The sequence below is a fragment of the Dendropsophus ebraccatus genome, chromosome 9 (genome assembly GCF_027789765.1).
Source record: "Dendropsophus ebraccatus isolate aDenEbr1 chromosome 9, aDenEbr1.pat, whole genome shotgun sequence".
NCBI lineage: Eukaryota > Metazoa > Chordata > Amphibia > Anura > Hylidae > Dendropsophus > Dendropsophus ebraccatus.
The window spans coordinates 117,345,391-117,373,292 of record NC_091462.1 but is presented as its reverse complement, the minus strand read 5'-3'; the positions used below and the strand labels follow the sequence as shown (position 1 = coordinate 117,373,292).

The window sequence follows — 27,902 nt, the reverse complement described above, 5'->3', positions numbered from 1 at the left end:
TATAAATCAAAAGTCTCAAAAATGGTGTCAAAGATCAAAACTCCTTGGAAGATGATGTTTACGACCCTGATAAGAAAGAGAATTTTATTGTAACTCCCGGAGGTTGTGGGGTCTCTCAGGAATCTGAAATTGAGGACAACAATAATGGCGTTAAGGAAAGTCCCGCTGACCCCGGTGATGACCATTATGATGAACCTCACGACGTTCAGTGCTGACCTCATAGCCCTTCACTTTTTGATCTATCCGTACCCAAAAAATACTCAAACGTTTACAGATAGACTGCACAATAATGTCCCCGTCCTTCCTATCATTCCTTGTATGCAGGGACTGTACTCAGCGGATATCTGAGAAGGCTTCAGCTTTGGTCACCTGATACTTGGTTATTTTCCTGCAGAATAATTTCCACCTGCTTAAATTTTCCATATCAACAGAATGCAAACAGAAAAGCAAAGCTAGACCTGATCCCCCATTGTCTTAAATTGCAGAAATGGAGTTAGAATAAATAATGTAAGTAATAGTGAGAGTCTGAACCCCTGTAATCTTCTTATATCATTGTGTATTTTTAGGACCCAAGTAATAGAAATAGAGATTTTAGGGCACTGGCATTGGGCACTGTATCAAGTACTTTGGGGATGACAAGGACACCACTGTCTATCCACAATTACTGGCAGTGAGAATCTAGGGGACTGCCTGCATCCATTGATGCCTTGTCCCATCACTTACACATAGCTGGCTGACCTAAGGCATGTCACCTGATTCCATTCATTGCTGACTGGAGAAATGTGGTAGTGGAGAGGAGGTGAGTATGTTTATTTATTATCACTATTATTATTATTATTATTATTATTTTTTTTTTTTATTATTTTTTTTTTAGGGGGGGGGGGGGGGGTGAGGGACAATTTTCTTCAAAAGGAAAACTTTCTAAACTGGGGGAACCTATGTATGCTGAAGGGTACCTATCAACCTACTGGAAAGGACCTTTCTACAATGGAGTACATCTATATACCTACCAGGACCACCAGACTACACTGGGGGCATCTACCTCCAGGCCACAGGGCCACATCTTCTTTTATCAAAAGTAGACGGATTAGGATGGTGCTTGAGAAGTAAAAAGCTTAAGGTGTTTGTTCAGCAAGTTCTGCAGGGGCAAGTTGTGGACCATATGGAAAAGGAGATGAAAGAGAAGTAGTCTGATCAGAGAAGATTCCCCCAGGAGTAATGATAGCATATTTCACTGTATGGTCGCTTTATGAGGGTATTTTGGTCTATTTATTGCATGTAACAGTATTTCGGTATTATTTCATCACTGCATGGTGATAATGAGGTCATGGTGAGGCGGTATTATTTGTCCTAGTATACTGGTATTATTGGTAATATTGGACAGTTTATAGGATGTGCTCAGTTACAATACGGCAGTAATATGTCTCCTCCTTCTATAGTAGTGTAATTTGGTTAGTAAAAAAAACTATTATTCTATAATTTAAAGATAAACAGTGTTAACACACACAAAGCTAAGCTGCCTCCCTCCTCAGGAGGAACCCCTTCCTTACTGTGTTGTTGCTGTTTCTTTAGTTTCTATTCACATAGCATCTTACCACCTACAGTAATGCACAGTGCAGCCTGTACAGTCCGGTGCCCTGTCACCAGCACTATGTCCTGATATAGCAGAGAGGAGTATGGGTTGTGCTGTCATTGGTCAGAGAAGTAAGGGATGAAGTAGCTATGTGTGTACTACTCACAATTTCCTTCATCCTAGTGTTCTGATTGGCTGACCAATACACACATAGTTACTTCTTCCCTTACTTCTCTTACTTTACTTTTTACTCCTCTGCCCCACTACTAGCCAGGTTGGTGGCCATGGGAACTGTAGAATGTTAAACCCTGGAGGGGGTAAAATGATAGTGAAACCTATGCCAGCTCAGACCTGGCGTAGGTTTCAATTCATTCACACGAACGGGCAGTGCGCCTCTACATAAATCCTCTGAGCTCTTAAGCCGGACCTAATAAATGCCCCCCATTGTGTCTATCGCTCTTGTGTTCGTCGCTATCTGGGGATATGGACCCTCAGTTTACCTTACTGTCCCTTCAGCAAGTTGTATGGTTTAAGGAGATACTGCTCGTAAATGTATTATAGTGTGAACTCAAAGAAAACAGACTCTTTTATGCTCAATGTCTTTATTACTACAGAAATTTGATGAATTTTGTAAAAAAAAGGAAGCCACAAAATCAATTCTTAACATGAGTTTAAGGAAACAGACTTAGGCTATGTTCACACAACGTTGTACAATGGCCGTGATTATTACAAGAATATACGTTACCTTTCCTTCTATGGGATCCCGGCTGGAGCGTATACACATAGTTATACACATAGTATACGCTCCGGCCGGGATCCCTAGCGGCACCGCAAAACACTGACTCAAAACCATGTCAGTGCACACTGCAGCGAGCGTGAGTGTGAGTGTGCTGTGGGGAGTTCTGATGCTGGTGCGCACAGAACTCTGTGGCCGGTACTGCGCGTCTCTTACGATGTGTGAACATAGCCTTAAAGGGATTATCAGGGCTTAGAAAACTTGGTTGCCTTCCTCCAGATACAACGCCTCTCCTGTCCTCAGGTTGGAGGTGGGGGTTTTACAGCTTAATTACAATGAAATGAATTGAACTGAATGGTAATACCACACACAACCTGAGGACAGGGTGGCGCTATATTTGCAAGAAAGTGTTTTATTCTAATACTGGATAATCCAGTAAAGTCTGGGCCAACAGTAAGCCACAAGCTAGAGAGAAAAATTTAATGTAAATGCAGAGTTAACAAAGGACACCGTGATTTGGTCCACTGGACTTTGGTTTGTGGCCGTATTCCAGTCCTGTATAGTCACAGTGTGTATAAAGCCGGGCCCCTAGCGCTAGGTTACACCCCAGCGGATCACAATCCATGAAGGTTACGTTCCTGAAGTAGATGATAAATGTCGGTAAGTAAAGACTTTGTAGACTCTTGTGTCCTCCTTTTCCTACTTGAGATGTGAATATAAGTCTTGATGTATTCCTTCATGTCACTATATTAGTTTGCTTAACCGCAAGGATAGTCTGATAAAAGTTTCCAAAGATAGTGCCAAGTGCAAAGTCCGATCAGATCAGAGTGGTGGACATTTTGTAAGACCAGTTTTAAATCAAGTCTCATCCCCATCTATCTGGACGGATTAACTTATCATTAATCATGATGCTGAGAGGTTCGTTCCACAGAACACCGTCCATGTACGGACAGAATTCTGCGGATGTAGGAGTGCCCCATTAGCCTTCATCTCCATTATTCTCAATATACTGTACATTGTGAATATAGTCTGCTCGTCTGTCCAATCTATTTGAGACCCATGTGTCTTTTTGGGAATCAGTAAGTATAGTGACGTCCAAAGTCCAGCTCCTTCTAGAACTTCACATCCCGCATGGATTCTGTCCATTAAGCTCTTTTCTCACTTATAGGATTCTTGCAATGAACCTTGTGGATGGTGGACAGTTGCCTTCGCAGCCCGGTAATTCAGTGTAGACTGCGTCTCTCCAAGCCTGATGCCTGAGCTGAACTCTAGAGGTAGACTTTAATACCCATAAATATATAATAACCAGCACAAGAACAACAATCTTCCCTCATTCCTTCCACATAGCCAGGGAATGTAGCATCTCCTTCCAGGCGTCTTTAAATCTGGGATTACTAAGCGTGAGGAGAATGAATTGTAGAAGGGGGAAGGAGGACAGGAGCAATAGGGTTACCATAAACCCTGACTCAATTTGTGAAATTATAGAAAAGTAGAAAATCAACATAAAAGTATAATAGATGACATAGAAGGAGAAAGAGTAGGTCATTCTACGAACCACCCGCTCATATGACGTCAGGTGTCCATTGTCCACAGTTTCCATATTTCTCACCATCTTCTGACTGTGGCGTTTCAGGGTCCATAAAGTGCACACGGTGGAGATGAAGACTATGATGAAGGGTATGGAGGTGGCAGCGATAGCAGCATTAACAAGCGCTGGACTGTTCTCTGCTAGCACATCTGTGGCACATGGAGGACTATGTGTGATGTTTCGGGAAGTGACCCGAGGAAAGATGAGAAGAAAACTGCTGGAGAAGCCATTGATGAAAGACATGACCTGAAGCACCAATAACGTCCAAGGGACAATGGAGCTGATGTGGGTCTTCACCCACATAAAAAATCTGACTTGGGAGATTTGGATGAAGTAGAAGGATGCGAGGCCGGCAGTCATCCATGCACAAGAGCTGATGTTGTAGAGAAGCAATATAATAAGCATAGAAGAGAAGACATAAGTGGATGAGGCTCCAAGACAAACAAACTGATCGGCCAATGCAACACATATCAGAAGGGCGTAACTCACATCCCAGACGTTGAGGCACAAGATAATTTTGTTGCTGTTGCTCAAGTTCTTTTGTCTGATGGAGTCATAAAAGATGGCCGATATAATGATGATATTATTACATAATCCTATTGTTATCTGCAGGACTAAAGCAATGGCAGGAGCCAAGACCTTGCGACCATAGTCGGAATCCATTTTTCTGTTGTTTCCTTTCACCCTCAAATTTTAAAAGAAAATGTTTATCAGAAGTTCATAAGTGTCTCTTCTTTTGATAAGACCATTGGGAATCCATTTGGGGCCATATAACCTTTCCCCAGGCTTAGGCTTCTAGACGCCACTCCAAAACTAAACTCTATTATCTGATCCACTGGCGTCTTCTGCGGAGTAACTACTAGGCTGTTATCCATCTCCTTCTCACATGTTTTATAGAGAAAAAGATGCAAAACTATCCGGACCCTTTCACCTCTTCATGTAAATCTGTACATCCACACTTTCTGCTGACACATTTATGTGACAAGGAGAAACAGGATAGAAGTCATGCAAAACCCCATTACTCATTGTCACCTTTAGGCTATGTTCACACTATGTATGTGTGCGGCTGTATTTTTTATGCGGCTGGAAATGTGCGGCTGAAACTCCGGCCGTGGGAAAAAATAGACATGCGGCTCAAAACATACGGTCATTTACTTGGAAATCTGGTTCAACTAAAAGTAACAAATAAAATCTTAAGAAAGTGATGGAAACACCTCTGGATGCATCTGGGAAAGCAGGGAAACAGTTTACATGAATCGCTATTACCGGGGTTTGCGATCCTCTGCAGTAATGCCGATGTCTCTCATGGTTAATCTATTAAAATAATAAAACACATTTTCTTTGTAATAAAGTCCCTTTCGTTGTTCAATAATTAAATTTAAACTAATCCATCATTGTGCAATTAAATATACTGTTAAAATAGATATATAAATAAATGTATATTTATCTATATATTTATTTTTTGACAGTATATTTAATTGCAAAATGATGGATTCGTTAGAATTAAATTATTGAACAATGAAACTGAATTTATTTAATCGAAAATGCGTTTTATTAATTAAATATTAATTAGTACAGGAAGCTCCATAAGCCGTTAATTCATATTCCCGGTAATAGAGCTTTCTGTACTAATCATCACTTTACTTTAATGAAAACATCAAATGTTTCTTCTAATTATGTTATGACAATAGCATTATTAGAAGAAACATTTAGAATTATATGTGCGCTCAGCTGATTGGCTGATCGGCTCAGCGCACATATAATTAGCGGGTCCGCAGTACAGTGACTTCATTGTGCTGCGGACCAGCGAAGAGGACACATCGGGGTGAGTATAGAGCTCTCCCCACCCCCTCCCCAGCACTGCACCCCTCCCAGCAAGGAAGGGGGGGTCACTTAACCCCTTCCTTGCTGGGATGGGTGCAGTCTGACATCAGTCTGGCCCCCAAGGGGTTAAGGGGGATGCAATACATCCTCCCTTAACCCCTTGGGGGCCAGACTGTAAGCAGCGATCTGTAAAGATGCTGCATACTGTAAGGAGCACAACACCGCTCACAATGATGGGTGTTGTGCTCCTGTTTGTGTGTTTTTTGTGTGTTTCTCCCTTTTTGTTTTTCAGATATCGGTATCCTGGGGATTACGTCGGATTCCGTGGACTATGTCGATGACCAGCGTTTTTGTTTTTGTTTTTTTTTAATAAAATGGTCAATGAGGGGTGTGGGGGTGTTTTTATTTGAATAAAAAAATTTTTTTACTTGTGTCTTGTCTTTATTTCTTTACTTTATAGACTTAGTAGTGGAAGCCGTCTAATAGACGGAATCCATTACTAAGTTGGGGCCTAGTGTTAGCCGGTATAAAATGGCTAACACTAACCCCCCATTATTACCCCAGTACCCAATGCCACCAGGGGTACTGGGAAGAGCCGGGTGCCAGTGGTCCTGGAGCGTCAAAATTGGCGCTCCTGGACCGGGCGGCAGCAGGCTGGTAAGATTTAGGCTGGGGAGGGCCTAAACCAATGGCTCTTCCCACCCTGGTGTTACCAGGCTGCTGTCGTTTGGTTTTTAACCCGGCTGGTTATAAAAATAGGGGGGACCCTATGCGTTTTTTTTAAATTATTTATTTATTTAAAAAAAAACCCGCATAGGGTCCCCCCTATTTTTATAACCAGCCGGGTTAAAAACCAAACGACAGCAGCCTGGTAACACCAGGGTGGGAAGAGCCATTGGTTTAGGCCCTCCCCAGCCTAAATCTTACCAGCCTGCTGCCGCCCGGTCCAGGAGCGCCAATTTTGATGCTCCGGGACTACTGGCACCCGGCTCTTCCCAGTACCGCTGGTGGCATTGGGTACTGGGGTAATAATAGGGGGTTAGTGTTAGCCATTTTATACCGGCTAACACTAGGCCCCAACTTAGTAATGGATTCCGTCTATTAGACGGCTTCCACTACTAAGTCTATAAAGTAAAGAAATAAAGACAAGAGACAAGTTAAAAAAATTTTTTATTCAAATAAAAACACCCCCACACCCCTCATTGACCATTTTATTAAAAAAAAAAAAAAAAAAACGCTGGTCATCGACGTAGTCCATGAAATCCGACGTAATCCCCAGGATACCGATATCTGAAAAACAAAAAGGGAGAAACACACAAAAAAAACACACAAACAGGAGCACAACACCCATCATTGTGAGCGGTGTTGTGCTCCTTACAGTATGCAGCATCTTTACAGATTGCTGCTTACAGTCTGGCCCCCAAGGGGTTAAGGGAGGATGTATTGCATCCCCCTTAACCCCTTGGGGGCCAGACTGATGTCATACTGCACCCATCCCAGCAAGGAAGGGGTTAAGTGACCCCCCCTTCCTTGCTGAGAGGGGTGCAGTGCTGGGGAGGGGGTGGGGAGAGCTGTATACTCACCCTGATGTGTCCTCTTCGCTGGTCCGCAGCACAATGAAGTCACTGTGCTGCGGACCCGCTAATTATATGTGCGCTCAGCCGAACAGCCAATCAGCTGAGCGCACATATAATTCTAAATGTTTCTTCTAACAATGCTATTGTGATAACATAATTAGAAGAAACATTTGATGTTTTCATTAAAGTAAAGTGATGATTAGTACAGAAAGCTCTATTACCGGGAATATGAATTAACGGCTTATGGAGTTTCCTGTACTAATTAATATTTAATTAATAAAACACATTTTCGATTAAATAAATTCAGTTTCGTTGTTCAATAATTTAATTCTAACGAATCCATCATTGTGCAATTAAATATACTGTCAAAAAATAAATATATATATAAATATACATTTATTTATATATCTATTTATTTTAACAGTATATTTAACCCCTTCACGTCAGCCATCTGTATATATATACATTCCTATTGCACATGCCCCGTGCAGTAGGAATGTACATATACGTTCCTGCTTTGACGGGGGTTTGTGATGAGAACGGGATCGCTGCAGGGACAGCGATCCCGCTCTCATCTGAGTGAGGCACCGGAGATAATGAGAATCAGCTGCGATCCCGCAGCTGACCCCCATTAACCCCTTAGTGACCGCCGAAACGGCGGTCACTAATGGGCCGGTGCCGCCGCTATATTTCATCTCCCCCCACCGTGAATCCACGGTGGGGGGAGATGAAATAGTTAAAATCAGACCCCAGACCAGCCCCCCTAGTGCCCCGGTATCTAACCCCCCCTCCCCGCGGCGGCCATCAGATCCAAGATGGCCGCCGCGATCACTGTGAACAGACTAATGTCTGTTCACAGTGATCTCTTTGTAAAAATGAATGAAAACCCCATGCTCTCCGCCACCGGAGGTAGCGGAGAGCATGGGGCAGTCATCGGGGACCCCGATACTATATACCGCTGATCGCTTGTGCCATCGGAACATTTTATCCCCTGTCACCATGAATGATTGGTGACAGGGGATAAAAAGTGATGTCCCCCCACCCCCCCAGTCACCTCCCCTACCCCATATACTCACCTGATCCTGGAGCTCCTTCCTCCTCGGTGTCCTGGCTGGTTATGAAGTGCGCATGCGCTCCACAACCATCCAGCTCTGAAAATTTAAAGTGACAGAGACCAATTTGGTCTCTGTCACTAAACTATGATTACTGTGATAGAAAATATCACAGTAATCATAGTAATACAGTAAAAAAGAATGTGAAAAGTACAAAAAGTGACAAACATACAAAAAAATAAAACACACACTTTCTATTATAGTAATAATTGCAGTTTACTCCCAAATTACCCCTAACCCCCCAGATTACCCGTAACTACCGCAGCTAGCCCGTAACCACGTCAGATTGCACGTAACCCCCCAGATTACCCGTAACCACCGCACGTTGACCGTAACCACCGCACGTTGCCCGTAACCACCGCACGTTGCCCGTAACCGCCGCACACTGCCCGTAACCACCACACGTTGCCAGTGACCCCCTCCAGATTGTCCGTAATCACCCCAGATTGCCTGTAACCACCCCAAATTACATGTACCCACCCCAGATTACCTATAAGCACTTCAGTCTATCTGTAACAATTCTAGATTGTCTGTAACCCCTCCAGGTTGCCCGTAACCACCGCAGGTTGCGCATAACCACCCCAGGTTGCCCGTAATCATGCCAGATTACATGTAACCCCCCAGATTGCACGCAACCACCGCAGGTCGCGTCTGACCACCGCACGTCGCATCTGACCACTGCACCTTGCCTCTGACCACCGCACGTCACCTCTGACCACCGCACGTCGCCTCTGACCACCGCACGTCGCCTTTGACCACCGCACGTCGCCTCTGACCACCGCACGTCGCCTCTGACCACCGCACGTCGCCTTTGACCACCGCACGTCACCTCTGACCACCGCACGTCACCTCTGACCACCGCACGTCGCCACTGACCACCGCACGTCGCCACTGACCACCGCACGTCGCCACTGACCACCGCACGTCGCCTCTGACCACCGCACGTCACCTCTGACCACCGCACCTTGCCTCTGACCACCGCACCTTGCCTCTAACCACCCCAAATTGCCAGTGACCCCCTCCAGATTGCCCGCAACCACGCCAGATTAAAGGTACCCACCTCAGATTACCTATTAGCACTTCAGTTTATTCGTAACCACAGCAGGTTGCCTGTAACCACCCCAGATTGTCTGTAACCACCCCAGATTGTCTGTAACCACCCCAGACTGTCTGTAACCACCCCACGTTGCCCGTAACCACAGCAGGTTGCCTGTAACCACCCTAGATTGTCTGTAACCACAGCAGGTTGCCCGTGACCTCCCCATGTTGACGGTATCCACCCCAGATTACCCGTAACCACCCCAGATTACCCGTAACCACCCCAGATTACCCGTAACCACCTCAGACTGCCCGTAACCACCCCAGACTGCCCGTAACCACCTCCAAATTACCCGGAACCACCCCACATTACCTGTAATCTAATTTTTTTTATTTTATTTTAGTAACTGCGCTATTCTAATAACTATTACTAGCTACTGTTTTGCTCCAGCAAATTGGCACTCCTTCCCTTCTGAGCCCTGCTGTGTGCCCATACAGTGGTTTATGCCCACATATGGGGTACCGTTGTACTCGGGAGAACCTGCGTTACAGATTTTGGGGTACGTTTTCTCTCATGTTCCTTGTGAAATTTAGAAATTTCAAACTAAACCAACATATTATTGGAAAAATTCAAGTTTTTCATTTTTACTGGCCAATTTTGAATACTTTCCTCTAATACCTGTGGGGCCAAAATGCTCATCCTACCCCAAGATGAATTCTTTGAGGGGTGTTCTTTCCAAAATGGGGTGACTTTTGGGGGGGGGTCTATTCTGTAGACATTACAGGGGCTCTGCAAATGCGCCTGGCGCTCAGAAACTTCTTCAGAAAAATCTGCACGGAAAATGCTAATTGGCGCTCCTTCCCTTCTGAGCCCGGCTGTGTGCCCATACAGTGGTTTATACCCACATATGCAGTACCGTTCTACTCAGGAGAACCTGCGTTACAGATTTTGGGGTGAATTTTCTCTCCTGTTCCTTATGACATTGAGAAATTTCAAACTAAAGGAACAAATTATTGGAAAAATTCGAGTTTTTCATTTTTACTGTCTACTTTTGAATACCTTCCTCTTATACCGGTGGGGTCAAAATGCTCACCACACCCCAAAATGAATTCTTTGAGGGGTGCACTTTCCAAAATTGGGTGACTTATGGCGAGATTTTACTCCACTGGCACTACAGGGGCACTGCAAACCCACCTGGCACTCAGAAACTTCTGCAGCAAAATCTGCATTGAAAAAGCTAATTGGCGCTCCTTCCCTTCTGAGCCCGGCTGTGTGCCCATACAGTGGTTTATACCGACATATGAGGTACCTTTTTACTCAGGAGAACCTGTGTTACAAATTTTGGGGTACTTTTTTTCTCTTGTTCCTCGTGAAATTGAGAACTTTTAAACTAAAGGAACATATTATTGGATAAATTCGAGTTTTTCATTTTTACTGTCTACTTTTGAATACTTTCCTCTAATAGCTGTGGGGTCAAAATGCTCACCACACCCCAAAATGAATTATCTGAGGGGTGTACTTTCCAAAATGGGGTGACTATGGGCGAGATTTTACTCCGCTGGCACTACAGGGGCACTGCAAAAGCACCTGGCGCTCAGAAACTTCTTCAGCAAAATCTGCATTGAAAAAGCTAATTGGCGCTCCTTCCCTTCTGAGCCCTGCTGTGTGCCCATACAATGGTTTATGCCCACATATGAGGTACCTTTTTACTCAGGAGAACCTGCGTTACAGATTTTGGGGTGAATTTTTCTCTCCTGTTCCTCGTGAAATGGAGAAAATTCAAACTAAAGGAACATATTATTGGAAAAATTCGAGTTTTTCATTTTTACTGTCTAATTTTGAATACTTTCCTCTAACACCTGTGGGGTCAAAATGCTCATCCTACCCCAAGATGAATTCTTTGAGGGGTGCACTTTCCAAAATAGGGTGACTTATGGGGGTTTTTCTCTCTGCTGACACTACAGGTGCACTGCAAATGCACCTGGCGCTCGGAAACTTCTTCAGCAAAATCTGCAATGGAAAAGCTAGATGGCGCTCCCTTCCTTCTGAGCCCCGCTGTGTGCCCATACAGTGGTTTACGCCCACATATGGGGTACCGTAGTACTCAAGAGAACCTGCGTTACAAATTTTGGGGTGCGTTTTCTCTCATGTTCCTTTTGAAAATGAGAAACTTTAATCTAAACGTATATATTATTGGAAAATTGTAATTTTTCATTTTTTTACGGCCTAATGGTGAATACTTTCCTCCAGCCCCTGTAGGGTTAAAATGCTCATTATACCCCTAGATTATTCTTTAAGGTGTCTAGTTTCCAAAATGGGGTCACTTATGGGGGTTTCCAGTATACAAGCCTCCTAAATCAACTTAAGAAAAGAACTGGTCCCTAAAAAAATCAGTTTTGGAAACTTTTACGAAAATGTGGTAATTTGCTGATAAATTTCTAAGCCCCGTAACACCCTAAAAAAGTAAAATATGTTTATGAAATGAAGCCAGAATATAGAGGACGTATTGGTAATGTGACTTAGTAACTAATTTATGTGCTACGACTTTCTTTTTTAGAAGCAGAGAATTTCAAAGTTCATAAAATGCTAATTTTTTCAATTTTTCATGATATTTTGATGTTTTTCACAAAAAACACACAAAGTAGTGACCAAATTTTGCCACTAATATAAAGTGCCATATGTCACGAAAAAACAATCTCAGAATCGCTAGCATACGTTAAAGCATCACTGAGCTATAAGAGCATAAAGTGAGACAGGTCAGATTTTGAAAAATGAGCCTGGTCTTTTAGGTGCAAATAGGCTTGGTCTTGAAGGGGTTAATTGCAAAATGATGGATTTGTTAGAATTAAATTATTGACCAACGAAAGGGACTTTATTACAAAGAAAATGTGTTTTATTAATTTAATATATTAACTATTAGAGGTATCGGCATTCGGCATCATTGCCGGCTATTTTTGAAGTACTCCGTACGGACCGCCTGTCAATCCACGGCCGCATGTCCAGCCGCAAACAATGGTCTTGTTCATTTTTTACGGGTCCGTTTACGATTGGGCCATAGATTCATACATAGTGTGCACTGTGCAGCCGTATATCCTATACTTTCCAGCGTACGCATGAACCACCAAAAATACCGCCGCACAATTACAGCCGCAAATACAGCCACACACTTACATAGTCTGAACCTGGCCTTAAAGTGAATGTACCATCAGGTACAGCAATGGTCTTTTTCTTACATCATCCTGTCAGTGCTGGGGCTGATGTGGTGATTCTGGTGGTGTGCTCCTTTGTTCAAAACGCTGCCTGGTTCCTGCACTCAACGCAGGTTTGTTTGTTTTTGTGCACCAGCCCGGCTATATGTAAACGGGCCCAGTACCCCAATGTGACAATATTCCCTTCCATCTGCGACCCTCCTCTGTTAGAATCATGCCTGGAGCATCACCAAGAGGAGGGGATATGGTCACTCTGGGGTAGCTAGGCCCACCTCCAGTGTATAGAGTCAGGCCGGTGCACAACAAAGAAACAACGTAGAGCAAGGGAACCGGGCGACATTTTGAAAAAAAGGATCACTGTGCCGCTGCCGACAGGGCAATGTAAAAAAAAAGAAAAATGCTGTAGCTGGTGGGACATTTGCACTGACTACTGTGCAGATATCTGCCTGGCTTTATTACAATAAACAAGCATGGTCGCCTCACGAACCAAACCAGTGCAGGTGACGGCTCTTTCACCTACATACTGGAAGCAACCCCCCGACCGGTCAAGACAACGTCTTCACAGTAATAAATGCTGCATCTCCTTTTATTTTGGGATTTTAAGTTGTGTACATACATTACATTAGTGATCCTGTACTGATCAGCAGTAAACATTTGTGTTATGCTCCAGAGCTGCACTCACTATTCTGCTGGTGGAGTCACTGTGTAAATTAGGATTTTGTTTGTTATAAACAACACTAATAATAACAACACAAAAAATACAACCTGTGGATAATACTTAACATGATTATACTAAAAACCTGCTCCCGTTTCATCCCACACAAAAGTTCCCAAACCAAACACCACACAGCAAAACACTTTTTCTCAGCTATGAGCTGGTCCCACATCCCATGCCCCAAGTACAAGAAAACAGACATCAATGAACCAGTCCAAGGTTTTTAAATCCCACCAAAGACCCCCCAAAAAAACCTTCCCCCATATAACCCACCACCCAACGTAACACTAGTCCCCAAGCCATGGTGTAGAACCAATGCTAAAAATAACTCTAATAATGTACAAAACAAATATTAACACTTAATGTAGTCAAAAAAAACCATCCTCATGATATATCCAAGACAATGTACATGTAACAAACATTCACAATAAACCATAGTGGGGCCCCCACACAACCCAAAAGCCCAAGTTCAGTGCCCACAAGCCCGATATGCCTCTATATCTACAACACAAAACAAAAGATTAATGTGCTGGTATCATGCACCACCAGGAGAGGAGACGCAGGCTAAGACATTTTAAAGGTAATGTCTTTCAAAGAAAAAAGGCCCTGCCAGCCCCCAGCCTTTCATACTCCAGAGAGCGCACCTTCACCAGGTCACCAAGTGTGATCAAGGATTTCAGTCACCCAGTCAGTGGTTCTTATACTTATCCTGGTTGATCTTGGACCCGGATGTTTCAGAGTAGTGGTCTACCTCTGAAATCATCTATTACACAGCATACGCTACCACCCTCAGAGTAGAATCAGGCACTATTCTTATTCCTGCCAACGGTCCACAACTATCAAGAACAGACCAAAGGTACTTGTGGTAAACCCAATCAAATGCCATTGCCTGATCTCAGGACAGCAAGTACCCCTTTCAGTGACCCGCCATACCCTGTACCCAGACACCTAAAGGAACTTCAGCCAGGAACAGAGCAATGGTGAGCCCTCGAAGGGAACTCAGCTGTAAGCTTCACAGATGATTTAAAAGCACTTTGCCAGAATCTTTTTGTCCGTATGTAGAAGCTCTGTGGGATTCTTAATGCAAGATGGATATTTAACCTTTGATGGGATGATCAGGACAGACCCCCTCATTGACTTTGGCAGAGTTCTCAAGGAAAGACACTCATTAAATACCTTGGTCAATATGGGAACCAAAGCATCCTTAACCCCTTAGTAACCCATGACATATTTGGACCAGTTGACTTCGACCCGTTACGCATTTGGACCGGTTGACTTCTTCAACACACGACCATTAATAGCCACCCCAACTTCCTCCTTCTAGATCATTACTCTTTCTATTCCTAATTATTTTCCTTTATTTTAACAAAATTTCTTTAATTAACTCTTACTATATCTGTGTAAAACAGAACATGTACACCATGACCTCCGCTGTGCTGGAGATACATTGCATAGTTTGCCTATTGTGTTGGTGGCGACCATCAATCATCTCTTTCTTACAAACACAATGGAAAACAGCAAAGACACACAATCTGGCTCTGATTTGCATCCATTAAGTGTTCTGTTTCATTTTTTTTTCCATTCCTTCATCCACCAGTCCCCTCCATGCTATCATACTGCTGTAAGAGCCATGCATCTGTCTGTAGTTACATTACTGGTATGAAGATGGATGCAGGTTCCCTTCTTATGATGGCTGTATCCGAATCTTAGTGGTAGCCTTGCCTACCTCTATTGATAACTAATCAATAAACATTCTGATTTCCTGCACATCTCTATTGTCCAATGAATCTATTCGAGGCTGAGCAAAAGAGGGGTGGAAATACTAAGTGTGACCTTAACCTGTCTCTTAAAGTGTCCTACAGAGTTCAGCCCCTTCCCAAATCTTCAGAACCAGCGCGGAGAGATGTGTTTCCCATTGTGAAGTACAGATGCTGAGGCAACCATACAAGTCCCAGAGAGATCTATGCATTAGCCATTTTATTTATATTATAGGACTTTTGCATTGAACTCAGTGGATGTTGGACAGTTGCCTAAGCAGCCCAATAACTAGGTATAACTCTCTCCATGACTGATTAAAGATTTGGTGGGACCTGAACCTTGGAGGTACACTTTATTTTTTCCTATCTATAATTGTCAACACAAGAGCATGAACCTCCACTGTATAACCTGCCCACAATCCTCCCTCATCCCTTCCACATAGCCAGGGAATGTAGCATCTCCTTCCAGGCGTCTTTAAATCTGGGATTACTAAGAATAACGAGAGCAGCTTGTAGAAGGGGGAAGGAGGACAGGAGCAATAGGGTTACCAAAAACCCTGACTCAATTTGTGCAATAACAAAAGAGTAGAAAATTAACATTAAAGTATAATAGATGACATAAAAGGAGAAGGAGTAGGTCATTCTACGAACCACCCGCTCATATGACGTCAGGCGTCCATTGTCCACAGTTTCCATATTTCTCACCATCTTCTGACTGTGCCGTTTCAGGGTCCATAAAGTGCACACAGTGGAGATTACTTTTATGATGAAGGGTATGAAGGTGGCAGCTATAGCAGCATTAACAAGTGCTGGACTGTTCTCTGCTAGCACATCTGTGGCACATGGAGGACTATGTGTGATGTTTCGGGAACTGGCCCGAGGAAAGATGAGAAGAAAACTGCTGGAAAAGCCACTGATGAAAGACATGACCTGAAGCACCAACAACGTCCAAGGGACAATGGAGCTAATGTGGGTCTTCACCCATGTAAAAAGTCTGACTTGGGAGATTTGGATAAAGTAGAATACTCCGAGGCCGGCAGTCATCCATGCACAAGAGCTGATGTTGTAGAGAAGCAATATGGTATAAATAAAAGACAAGACATAAGTGGATGAGTCTCCACGACAAAGGAAATGATCGGCCAACGCAACACATATCAGAACAAAGTAACTCACATCCCAGACGTTGAGGCACAAGATAATTTTGTTGCTGTTGCTCAAGTTCTTTTGTCTGATAGAGTCATAAAAGATGGCCGATATAATGAGGATATTATTACATAATCCTATTGTTATCTGCAGGACTAAAGCAATGGCAGGAGCCAAGACATTGCGACCGTAGCTGGCATCCATCTCCCTGTTGTTCCTTTGTCTTCCAAGTCTCAAAAAAAAAAATGTTTATCAGAAGTTTAGAAGTGTCTCTTCTTTTTATTTCACCAATGTGAATCCATATTACCGCAGCCAGGCTCAGGCTTATATCCTCCACTCAGACCAACAGTCTTGTATCTGATCCACTGGCGTCTTCTGCGGAGTAACTGTGGCGCCCCTATCCATCTCCTTCGCACAGATTTTATAGAGAAAAGATGCAAAACAATCCAGGACCCTTCCAATCCCTTTGACTAGAAAATGATGGAAAACCAGGATTTGTATTTATGCAAATCTTTACATCCACACCTTCTGCTGACACATTTATGTAACAAAGAAAAAACTAAGAAAAGGCATGCAAAATACCAGAACTCATTGTCACCTTCAACCTTTTCTATGTTATTTACAAGTGAAATCATTCAAACACATAACAATGAAAGTGGGATGCGGCACTGACCACTGTGCACATATCTGCCTGGCTTTATCACAATAAAGTGCAAACAATCATGGCCGCCTCACAAACCAAACCAGTGCAGGTGACGGCTGTTTCATGAACATACTGGAAGCAACCCCAGACAAGTCAAGATGTTAACATAGCTTACATTGTGGTACTTGACTGAGCCCACGTCATACTTACCAAACACACAACTGTGCTAACTAGATTTTGTTTTAATAATAACACAAATATTAACTCTAATAAAACTCATAACAACTTGTGCACAATACCTAACATAACTATCCTCTATACTAATCCTCTGCAATCCCATGTCCCCAGCACATAATACCAGACGTCCATGAACCAAACCAGGATTTTTTGTACATAACAAACTCACAAAGAAACCCACTCCCCCCATATAACCTACCACCCAACCTAAGACTAATCCTCAACCCCAGGGGGAGAACCAGTGCTAAAAATATAACTAATATTATGCAAACCAACTATAAACTCTAATTAAATACAAATAAACACACACTAATATATACAAAACAATATAAAAAGCATAAAGATTACACTAAACTGGGTAAAACAATCACCACGTAGGAGGATTATATAATATTACAGAAGGATTTGGAGAAGCTGGAGGCTTGGACAGATAAATGGCAAATTTCGTTTAATGTGGATAAATGTAAGGTTATGCACTTGAGACGTAGATATAATAAGTACAGTTATGTGCTAAATAATAAAACACTGGGTATCACTGCTGCCGAAAAGGACCTGGGGTATTGGTGGACAGTAACCTCATCTATAGTGATCAGTGCCAGGCAGCGGCTGCCAAGGCTAATAAAATAATGGGATGCATCAAAAGAGTTATAGATGCTAAAAATGAGAACATAGTTTTGCCTCTTTATAAATCACTGGTCAGACCACACATGGTATATACTGTGTACATCACTGGGCACCTGTATATAAGAAGGACATGGCTGAACTGGAGTGGATGCAGATGAGGTGACCAAGGTCATTAAGGGAATGGACCAGAACAGGTTATCAAGCTTGGGGCTATTTAGTTTAAAAAAGAAGATGTCTTAGGGGCGACCTGATCACATTGTACAAATATATGAATAGACAGTACAGCAATCTTTCTGGTGTTCTTTTTAAACTTAGGCCTGTAGCCATGACAAGGGGGCATTGTAAGGGCTGGTCCAAGCACAAGGAGGTTGATCCCCTGGATCATCAAGGAGTGCTGGTGTTCCTTCCCAGAGGAGCAGAGTCTAAGGAGCACCTGGTCTTCACCAGCGCCCGCTGCAAGGCTGGTTAGACTTTGCTGTGAGAAACTCACAGGTCGCTACCCTCAGGGAAGGACCTCAGCAACCACCGACTGAAGAGCTGAAGGGGTCGAGGACTAGATGCTCTTTCTCAGTGATAGGAATGGATGAGATCAAAGTAGCAAGAAGATGGTGGATAGCTAGGGAGCACAGAGGTGCTTGCTGACTGACAACAACAACAACAGCTGAGAGAAAAGGTGAGAAGGTGGAGACTATATATACCCCCAGGAGAATATGCCAAAAGACTCCAGAGACTGTGGGCTGAGCTTATAAATACAGGTGGACAGGCGCATCTCTACCACTAGAGGGAGCCCAATCCTCCAGGAGGCCAGCTCAGAGCAAGAGACGCTGCCAGAGGACAAGCAGGCTGAGAGAGAGGGAGATGATCCCAGCGCAGTGTGACCCAAAGCACGTAGGGGGTAACGGACATGGCCGTGTGCCGTTACAGGCATCCTCTATGTCTAGCGAAAGGAAGGTTTAACCACCAACACACTGTGATGGGGCAATTGGCATCTGTCTCATAAGGGTTTTTTGCCTTCCTCTGGATCAACACAGTAGGGTCTCTGTAGGTTGAACGTGATGGACTCAACTATGTTATTATGTTACATATAAAACCATAGTGAGGCCTCTCAGCCCCACACAGAACCTGAAATCCCAGGCTAAGCCCCTGAAAACCCTTTATTCCAGTATGTCTACAGCACAAAAGAAAAGACTAATGTGTCAGCATCAGCCGCCACCAGGAGAGGAGATACAGGCTAAGGCACTTTAAAGGTACAGCCCCTCCAAAGACAAGAGGCCTAGCAGCCCCCATCATCTCAGACTCCAGAGAGCACACCTTTACCAGGTTACAGAAGGTGCTCCTAACCAACTCATCCACAGGGGGCGCTGTGCTCCTAACCACCTCATCCACAGGGGGCGCTGTGCTCCTAACCACCTCATCCACAGGAAGTATTTTACACTGCATAGATACTAAACACACCGTGCACTCCACGTCTGGTACCTGACCACTATGCTGACTAGGAATAAAATGCTCCTGTCCCAGCAACCAGGGTATCTGAATGCTCCATAGGCCCCTTCCGCATAGGAGAGTCGGGCCAACCTGGGCCACCCGATGGAAACGCCCACCATGGAATACACCTCTGTATTAAAGGGACAATGAAGCAGAAAATGTTTCCTGCTTTCCAGCATGCCTCCACACTCCTCCCGGGGACATCCCCGATCCTCACAGCTCCTGCACTTCAGATTGTCTCTCACATACAGTTTCTTATGAAGCACATACATATACACATACACACACACACATACTCACCCACACACAGCATACAGTTGGGATAACCCTTTAAATTATGACAATGATTTTCGGACCCTCGAACCCATCAATATTTGCTGCAGGACCTTGAGCAGGAGTCATCAGCCTGATGTCTATAAACTCTCCTCCCAGCAGACACTTACCTCCTCCTGCTCCATCATGCTGGTTTCTTATATGATTTTGTTACCAGTTATTTGCAGGTGTCGTCTTTGTAGTCGTTATTGTGTTATAGGGTTCAGTTATATGTTAAACAAATGACTTTGTCAGTCTGACTTGATGCCGGGGGCGTGGGGGAGCGTAGTGGTGGGTGGCGTGGTGGGGGTTCGTAGTGGTGGTGGGGCCGTGGTGGTGGGGCGTGGTGGGGAAGGGGCGTGGTTGGGTTCGTGGTGGGGTAGGGGGCGTGGTGGTGGTGGGGGAGGGGCGTGGTTGGGTTCGTGGTGGGTTAGGGGGCGTGGTGGTGGTGGGGGTGGTCATGGTTTTTTGTTAGCTACTTTTAGCTACTGGTAGCTACTTCTGTTAGCTACAAATTTTTTGTTTTGCGCAAAGAATATGGCACAGCAAAAAATATGGCAAATTGTGCAAGATGATCCTTCCCCCTCTTTATCTGTAAAGGGATTCCCTGCATGAAAATTCAATATGATGAAGTGAGAGCAGTAACTACTGAACTGACCCGCTGTATCATGACTTATGACATATCGTTCTTTTTGCCCATTGTTTTGGCGTATATTTTTTGTGTGCCATCTATCAAGCCATTTGAGCTATTTTTGAGCAGTTTACACCACTTTATACGGCACTTTTTTAGCCCCCCCCCCCCAAAAAGCGCAAATTGTTCAATATTTATCAAGGCCGTGCTCCTTTTGATAATTTTGTGCATGGACCAGAGATTCTTGTGCTAATGATACATCCCCCCCCCCACACACACACACACACCAGCACATGACCATATATCTGGGACTGTACACAGAATCTGGTCTACATGGAGAACAATACAAAGTGTAAAAAGAAAAAAAGAATGATTGTTTACTTTGTTCTTGTGCCATGTCTGTGTTTCCTGCTGCCTGTAGTGCAAGCTCTACTGTATCTTGTGCATCAAATATACATGAACTGGTGGTGAATCATAGTTCTTTTTTTTTTTCCAAATATTTTTATTGGATTTTTCTAATTTTATCAATAACAATACAGTTACATATCAAAGGGAGATATAAATAGGATACAATATAGTAAGTTTGAAAACAATTTTGCTTTAAAGAACAATAGAATTGAAAGAACAAAAATGAATGCTCTACAGCAGGCATGTCCAAACTTTTTTCGAAGAGTGCCAAATTTTCTGAAGTGAACATGTGCGAGGGCCGACCATTTTACATGCTACATGCTATATGCTTTATAACACAGGCAGATAATAGCAAGCTGGATACCTGGGGGGCCGTAAAAGTTGGGAACGCGGGCCGCAAATGGCCCTCCGGACGGACTTTGGACATGCCTGCTCTACAGGATAGAAAGAAATGTAGATAAATCTCTATCTTTAATATAATTAAGGAACTCTGAGTACTCCTAGGGTGCCCCTTGCCTCCGCCGTCTGATACCAAACAGTATTACAAAAGTGTTTCATAACAGATTCCCTCTCCTCCTGCGACATAACCTTTATGTTTGGGGAGGCTGAGAGTATCGTATGCTATTCTTGGTCGTTTTGACCTCCAAATAAATTTGGTAAAGGCTGATCTGAGTCGAGAAATATCCTTATGTTTTAGTAGTAAGGGGATCATTTGTAAGGGATACAATAATTTAGCAAATGACATCATCCTAATAAGATGAATACGGCCTAAGATTGAAAGGGGTAAATTTTTCCACCTATCAAGTTGTTGTTCTATTTTTTGGAAGATTGGGATATAATTTAACCCTTTGAGGACCAGGCCCAAAATGACCCAGTGGACCGCGCAAATTTTGATCTTAGTGTTTTCGTTTTTCCCTCCTCCCCTTCTAAGAGCTCCAGCACTCTCAGTTTTCTATCTACAGGCCATGTAAGTGCTTGTTTTTTACAGGAATAGTTGTACTGTGTAATGGCGTCATTCATTTTACCATAACATGTACGATGGAATCCCAAATATATTATTTATGAAGATATAAATAGGTGAAATCGTAAGAAAGAATGCAATATGGTAACGTTTGGGGGGTTCCTGTGTCTACATAATGCACTATATGGTGACAGCGACATGACACTATTATTCTATAGGTCAGTCCGAACACAACCATATGCAGGTTACACAGATTCTCTAATGTTATATATATATATTTTTTTATGAAATCCTTTTTTTTGGCAATTAAATATTAATAAAATGGGCCTATTGTGACGCTTATAACGGTTTTATTTTTTCACCTATGGGGCTGTATGGGGTGTCATTTTTTCCGCCATGATCTCTAGTTTTTATTAATACCATATTTGTGAAGATCGGACGTTTTGATCACTTTTTATTGATTTTTTTTAATATATAATGTAACATAAAATCGGTAATCTGCGCACTTTTTCCCCTCTTTTCGTGTACGCCGTTTACCGGTCGCAATGACGCTTGTTATATTTTAATAGATCGGACAATTATGCATGCTATGGTATATTATATGTTTATCTATTTATTCATTTTTATATGTTTTATTTATATAATGGGAAAGTGGCGTGATTTAGACTTTTATTGGGGGAGGGGTTTTGGGGTAGTGTAATAGTGTTTTGAACTTTTTTTTTTTACACTTTTGAAGTCCCTTTGGGGGACTTGTACATACATTACTTTGATTTTTACACTGATGATTGCTATGCCATAGGCATAGCATTGATCAGTGTTATCGGCGATCTGCTCATTGAGCCTGCCTGTGCAGGCTCAGTGTAGCAGATCGCCGATCGGACCGCATGGAGGCAGGTAAGAGACCTCCAGCAGTCCGTTTCAACGATCGGGACCCCCGCAGTCACACTGCGGGGGTCCCGATCGGTAAGTGACAGGGGACTCCCCCTGTCACTTACACTTTAATTATAGGCTGGGTTCACACTATGTATATTTGAGGCTGTATTTGTGAGGCTGTATAGCAACCAAAACCAGGAGTGGATTGAAAACACAGAAAGGCTCTGTTCACATAATGTTGTAATTGAGTGGATGGCCATCATTTAATGGCAAATATTTGCTGTTATTTTAAAACAACGGCTGTGGTATTGAAATAATGGCCGTTATTTACTGTTATATGGCGGCCATCCACTCAATTTCAACATTGTGTGAACAGATCCTTTCTGTGTTTTCAATCCACTCCTGGTTTTGGTTGCTATGAGGACCTGACATGAGGACCAAATACTGCCTGAAATATACATAGTGTGAACCCAGCTTTTAAACGCTGCAGTCGCGCCGCGATCGCGGCGTTTAAGGGGTTGATAACACGCGGCAGCGCGATCGCTGCAGCGTGTCATTACCGGTGAGGTCCCGGCTGCTCACTGCAGCCGGCCCCCACCTCCTATGAAGCGCGCTCCGCTCCGGAGCGCGCTTCATAGCGGGAATAACACCCATAACGTAAGGTTACGTCATGGGTCGTCTGGGGACAGACTTCCATGACGTAACCCTACGTCCAGGGTCGTCTAGGGGTTAATGAGTAGAGAGAAGAAGGGGTATGTCCAATTTTAATTCCTAAATATAAAAGGTGATGTTTTGCTATACCTATACCTTTAGGGTAAATATGGGGAGCCAGGTGTGGTATTAGGGGTAACAATTGGCTTTTAGTAATATTAATTTTAAAACCAGAAAATGAGCCAAAGTTTTTCAAGATTTTTAAAACACCAGGGATGTGTGATGTGGGATTTTCTAGGAATAATAAGGTGTCATCAGCGAAGCAAGCTATACGTACTTCTTCATTGCCTAATTCAGGTGTGAGGAGAAGAAATCTAATTAAGGGCTCTAATGCTAAATCAAAAAGAAGGGGGGACATTGGGCAACCTTGTCTGGTTCCTTTAAGGATTGGGAAAGTGTCAGACAAGAATCCAGGTGTATGAATGCGAGCTGTTGGGTTATTGTATATGGTAGAGATAAGATCTTTAAAAGGTCCTGTAATTCCATAACGAGAGAGGGTCATATCCATCCGTTCCCAGTTAAGATTATCAAATGCCTTTTCGGCGTCTAAGGCAAGCAGTCCTGGTGAATAGTTTGGATTTTCCCTTCGTCGTACTACTTCCTGTATGGTTAGAACTGTCCTAATATGAGTTATCGCTGAGCGGCCCTTTATAAAGCCAACTTGGTGGCTACTAATCAACTTAAGGAGAAATAAAGCAAGCCGGTCAGCCATAATTTTCGTAAGAATTTTTAAATCTTGATTTATAAGAGAAATAGGCCAATATGAGGATGGAAGTTGTGGGTCTTTCCCTTGTTTATGCAGTAATCTAATATAGGCCATTTCCCCTGAAGGTAACATGCATTTATTATCTATTTATATGTTGATACTTTTTGGAGAGTTGGAACCAGATCAGTATTTAGAACTTTATAAAATTCTCCACTAAAACCATCTGGCCCTGGTGTTTTGTTATTATGAAGGGAAGATATTGTTTTAAAGATATCTTCAGGAGAGATGGGGGCATTTAATGATGCCAGAGAAGATTCATCCAATTTGGGAAGATTCAGAGACTGGAGAAACTGTTGACTCGCTGAAGGATCTATAAGATCAGAAGAGTAAAGGGATCGGTAACATTTTTGAAGAATATTAGAAATAGTTTTTGGGTCAGAATGTAATAAACCATTATGATCTTATATATTTTTGATATGGGAAATAGGGCGTTTACCCTTTGCTAATTTAGATAATAATAATAATAATAAATTTATTTGTATAGCGCCAACAGATTCTGCAGCGCTCTTTCTATGCCTACAGTACAGAGGTACATAATACAGAGTTAAATAATTAGAATATATAAAAATAACATAAAATACAGTATAAACGAGACCTGCTCGTTGGAGCTTACAGACTAACAACTTGGGTTGACACCAGGCATAAGTGCTTCATTTGTCCATGGTCCGGTCATTGTACATAGTTAGAAATACAGGATGAGCCAGTAACAACGCCAATGTCTGATTGCAAGTAAACATAAAAAGTGCAGGAACCGTCAGAGATATAGAGCAAGGGAAACAACAGAAGGGGGAAACCGTTTAGGGAATGTTATAAGCGAGCCTGAAGAGATGAGTCTTCAGGGCACGCTTAAAACTGTGAATATTGGGTATTAGTCTGATGTCTTTAGGTAGGGCGTTCCAGAGAACTGGTGCAGCACAAGAGAAGTCTTGGAGGCAGGAATGAGATAATTTTCCTGTTTTATTACCATATTTATAAAGAAGAGAAAAATAGTGATCGTTATATAAATTATTAAGTTTTTCTTGAGCTAATTCAAATTCATTTTTTGCTATACACCAAATGGATTTATTTTGTTCAGAAGGTAAAGATGAGAAGTTAGTGTATGCATTAGGAAGTTTAGTAGTAAGAGTATTATAAGAGGTGGTTGCTTCTTTTTTACGTGCAGAGAGATAAGAGATTATATTGTCCCTTAGTACAGCTTTGGCAGTTTCCCAGAACAGTATAGGAGTTGTGGTATGTTGCGAATTAGTGTCGCAAAACTGTGACCACCATTTTTTAAGAAGCTTTTTAAAGCTTCATCTGAAGCTAAAACTGCTGGGAATCTCCAAATAATGTCTGTTCCTTTAGGGTAAGAATCACGAAGGGTTAAAGTAATCGGAGAATGGTCAGATATAACCATATCATGTATGACAGAGTAATCTAGTAGGCTCAAGGCTCCCTGTGAGACTAACATATAGTCAAGTCTGGACCAAGCCATCTGAGAATGGGAGAAAAAAAGAAAATTCTCTTTCTTCAGGATGAAGATGACGCCAGGAATCCACTAGATGAGTACTAGATAACAAATTTGTTAAAAATAATTCAGGAGGAGGAGAATCCCTTGTCAGAGGAGTGGAACGTTTCCTATCTTCATGCAGGTGTAAGGCTGGGTTCACACTACGTATATTTCAGTCAGTATTGGGGTCCTCATATTGCAACCAAAACCAGGAGTGGATTAAAAACACAGAAAGGATCTGTTCACACAATGTTGTAATTGAGTGGATGGCCGCCATTTAATGGCAAATATTTGCTGTTATTTTAAAACAACGGCTGTTATATTGAAATAATGGCCGTTATTTACTGTTATATGGCGGCCATCCACTCAATTTCACCATTGTGTGAACAGAGCCTTTCTGTGTTTTTAATCCACTCCTGACTGAAATATACGTAGTGTGAACCCAGCCGGGGGCTCGGTTTACACGTTGTAACAGTGCGGCTGTATTTGCGGCTGTAATTGTGCGGCGGTATTTTTGGTGGTTCGTGTGTATGCTTGGAAGTATAGGATATGCGGCTGCACAGTGCACACTATGTCTGAATCTACGGCCCTATCGTAAACGGACCCGTAAAAAATGAACAAGACCATTGTTTGCGGCTGGACATGCGGCCGAGGATTGACAGGCGGTCCGTACGGAGTACTTCAAAAATAGCCGGCAATGATGCCGAATCCCGATGCCTCTAATAGTTAATATATTAAATTAATCAAACACATTTTCTTTGTAATCAAGACACTTTCGTTGGTCAATAATTTATTTCTAACGAATCCATCATTTTGCAATTAAATATACTGTTAAAATAAATAGATATATAAATAAATGTATATTTATCTATATATTTATTTTTTGACAGTATATTGAATTGCACAATGATGGATTCGTTAGAATTAAATTATTGACCAACAAAACTGAATTTATTTCCACGAAAATGTGTTTTATTCATTAAATATTAATTAGTACAGGAAGCTCTATAAGCCGTTAATTCATATGCCGGCAATAGAGCTTTCTGTACTAATCATCACTTTACTTTAATGAAAACATCAAATGTTTCTTCTAATTATGTTATCACAATAGCATTATTAGAGGAAACATTTAGAATTATATGTGCGCTCAGCTGATTGGCTGTTCGGCTCAGCGCACATATAATGAGCCGGTCCGCAGTACAGTGACTTCATTGTGCTGCGGACCAGCGAAGAGACAACATCGGGGTGAGTATAGAGCTCTCCCCACCCCCTCCCCAGCACTGCACCCCTCCCAGCAAGGAAGGGGGGTCACGTAACCCCTTCCTTGCTGGGATGGGTGCAGTCTGACATCAGTCTGGCCCCCAAGGGGTTAAGGGGGATGTAATACATCCTCCCTTAACCCCTTGGGGGTCAGACTGTAAGCAGCGATCTGTAAAGATGCTGCATACTGTAAGGAGCACAACACCGCTCACAATGATGGGTGTTGTGCTCCTGTTTGTGTGTTTTTTGTGTGTTTCTCCCTTTTTGTTTTTCAGATATCGGTATCCTGAGGATTACGTCGGATTCCGTGGACTACGTCGATGACCGGCGGTTGTTCTTTGAATTTTTTTTATAAAATGGTCAATGAGGGGTGTGGGGGTGTTTTTATTTGAATAAAAAATATTTTTAACTTGTGTCTTGTCTTTATTTCTTTACTTTATAGACTTAGTAGTGGAAGCCGTCTAATAGACGGAATCCATTACTAAGTCGGGGCCTACTGTTAGCCGGTATAAAATGGCTAACACTAACCCCCCTATTATTACCCCAGTACCCAATGCCACCAAGGGTACTGGGAAGAGCCGGGTGCCAGTGGTCCCGGAGCCTCAAAATTGGCGCTCCTGGACCGGGCGGCAGCAGGCTGGTAAGATTTAGGCTGGGGAGGGCCTAAACCAATGGCTCTTCCCACCCTAGTGTTACCAGGCTGCTGTTGTTTGGTTTTTAACCCGGCTGATTATAAAAATAGGGGGGACCCTATGTGTTTTTTTTTAATTATTTATTTATTTAAAAAAAAAAAAGCATAGGGTCCCCCCTATTTTTATAACCAGCCGGGTTAAAAACCAAACGACAGCAGCCTGGTAACACCAGGGTGGGAAGAGCCATTGTTTTAGGCCCTCCCCAGCCTAAATCTTACCAGCCTGCTGCCGCCCGGTCCAGGAGCGCCAATATTGACGTTTCGGGACCACTGGCACCCGGCTCTTCCCAGTACCCCTGGTGGCATTGGGTACTGGGGTAATAATAGGGGGTTAGTGTTAGCCATTTTATACCGGCTAACACTAGGCCCCAACTTAGTAATGGATTCCGTCTATTAGACGGCTTCCACTACTAAGTCTATAAAGTAAAGAAATAAAGACAAGACACAAGTTAAAAATATTTTTTATTCAAATAAAAACACCCCCACACCCCTCATTGACCATTTTATTAAAAAAATTCAAAGAACAACCGCCGGTCAT

The 27,902-nt window shown here is 42.8% G+C and overlaps 2 protein-coding genes across 2 annotated transcripts; both read right to left on the bottom strand.

The window, feature by feature from the left end:
- Positions 1 to 3,639: 3,639 nt before the first annotated feature.
- LOC138801901 (taste receptor type 2 member 119-like) lies at positions 3,640 to 4,560 on the bottom strand. The gene has a single exon (XM_069984996.1). It carries the CDS (start codon positions 4,558 to 4,560, stop codon positions 3,640 to 3,642), a length of 921 nt encoding a protein of 306 aa, XP_069841097.1.
- Positions 4,561 to 15,556: 10,996 nt separating this feature from the next.
- Positions 15,557 to 16,477, bottom strand: LOC138801900 (taste receptor type 2 member 1-like). The gene has a single exon (XM_069984995.1). The coding sequence runs from the start codon at positions 16,475 to 16,477 to the stop codon at positions 15,557 to 15,559; it is 921 nt and encodes a 306-aa protein (XP_069841096.1).
- Positions 16,478 to 27,902: the final 11,425 nt, after the last annotated feature.

Coding starts and splice junctions, on each gene's coding strand:
- LOC138801901 (XM_069984996.1), bottom strand. CDS start 4,560: ATGGATTCCGACTATGGTCGCAAGGTCTTGGCTCCTGCCATTGCTTTA.
- LOC138801900 (XM_069984995.1), bottom strand. CDS start 16,477: ATGGATGCCAGCTACGGTCGCAATGTCTTGGCTCCTGCCATTGCTTTA.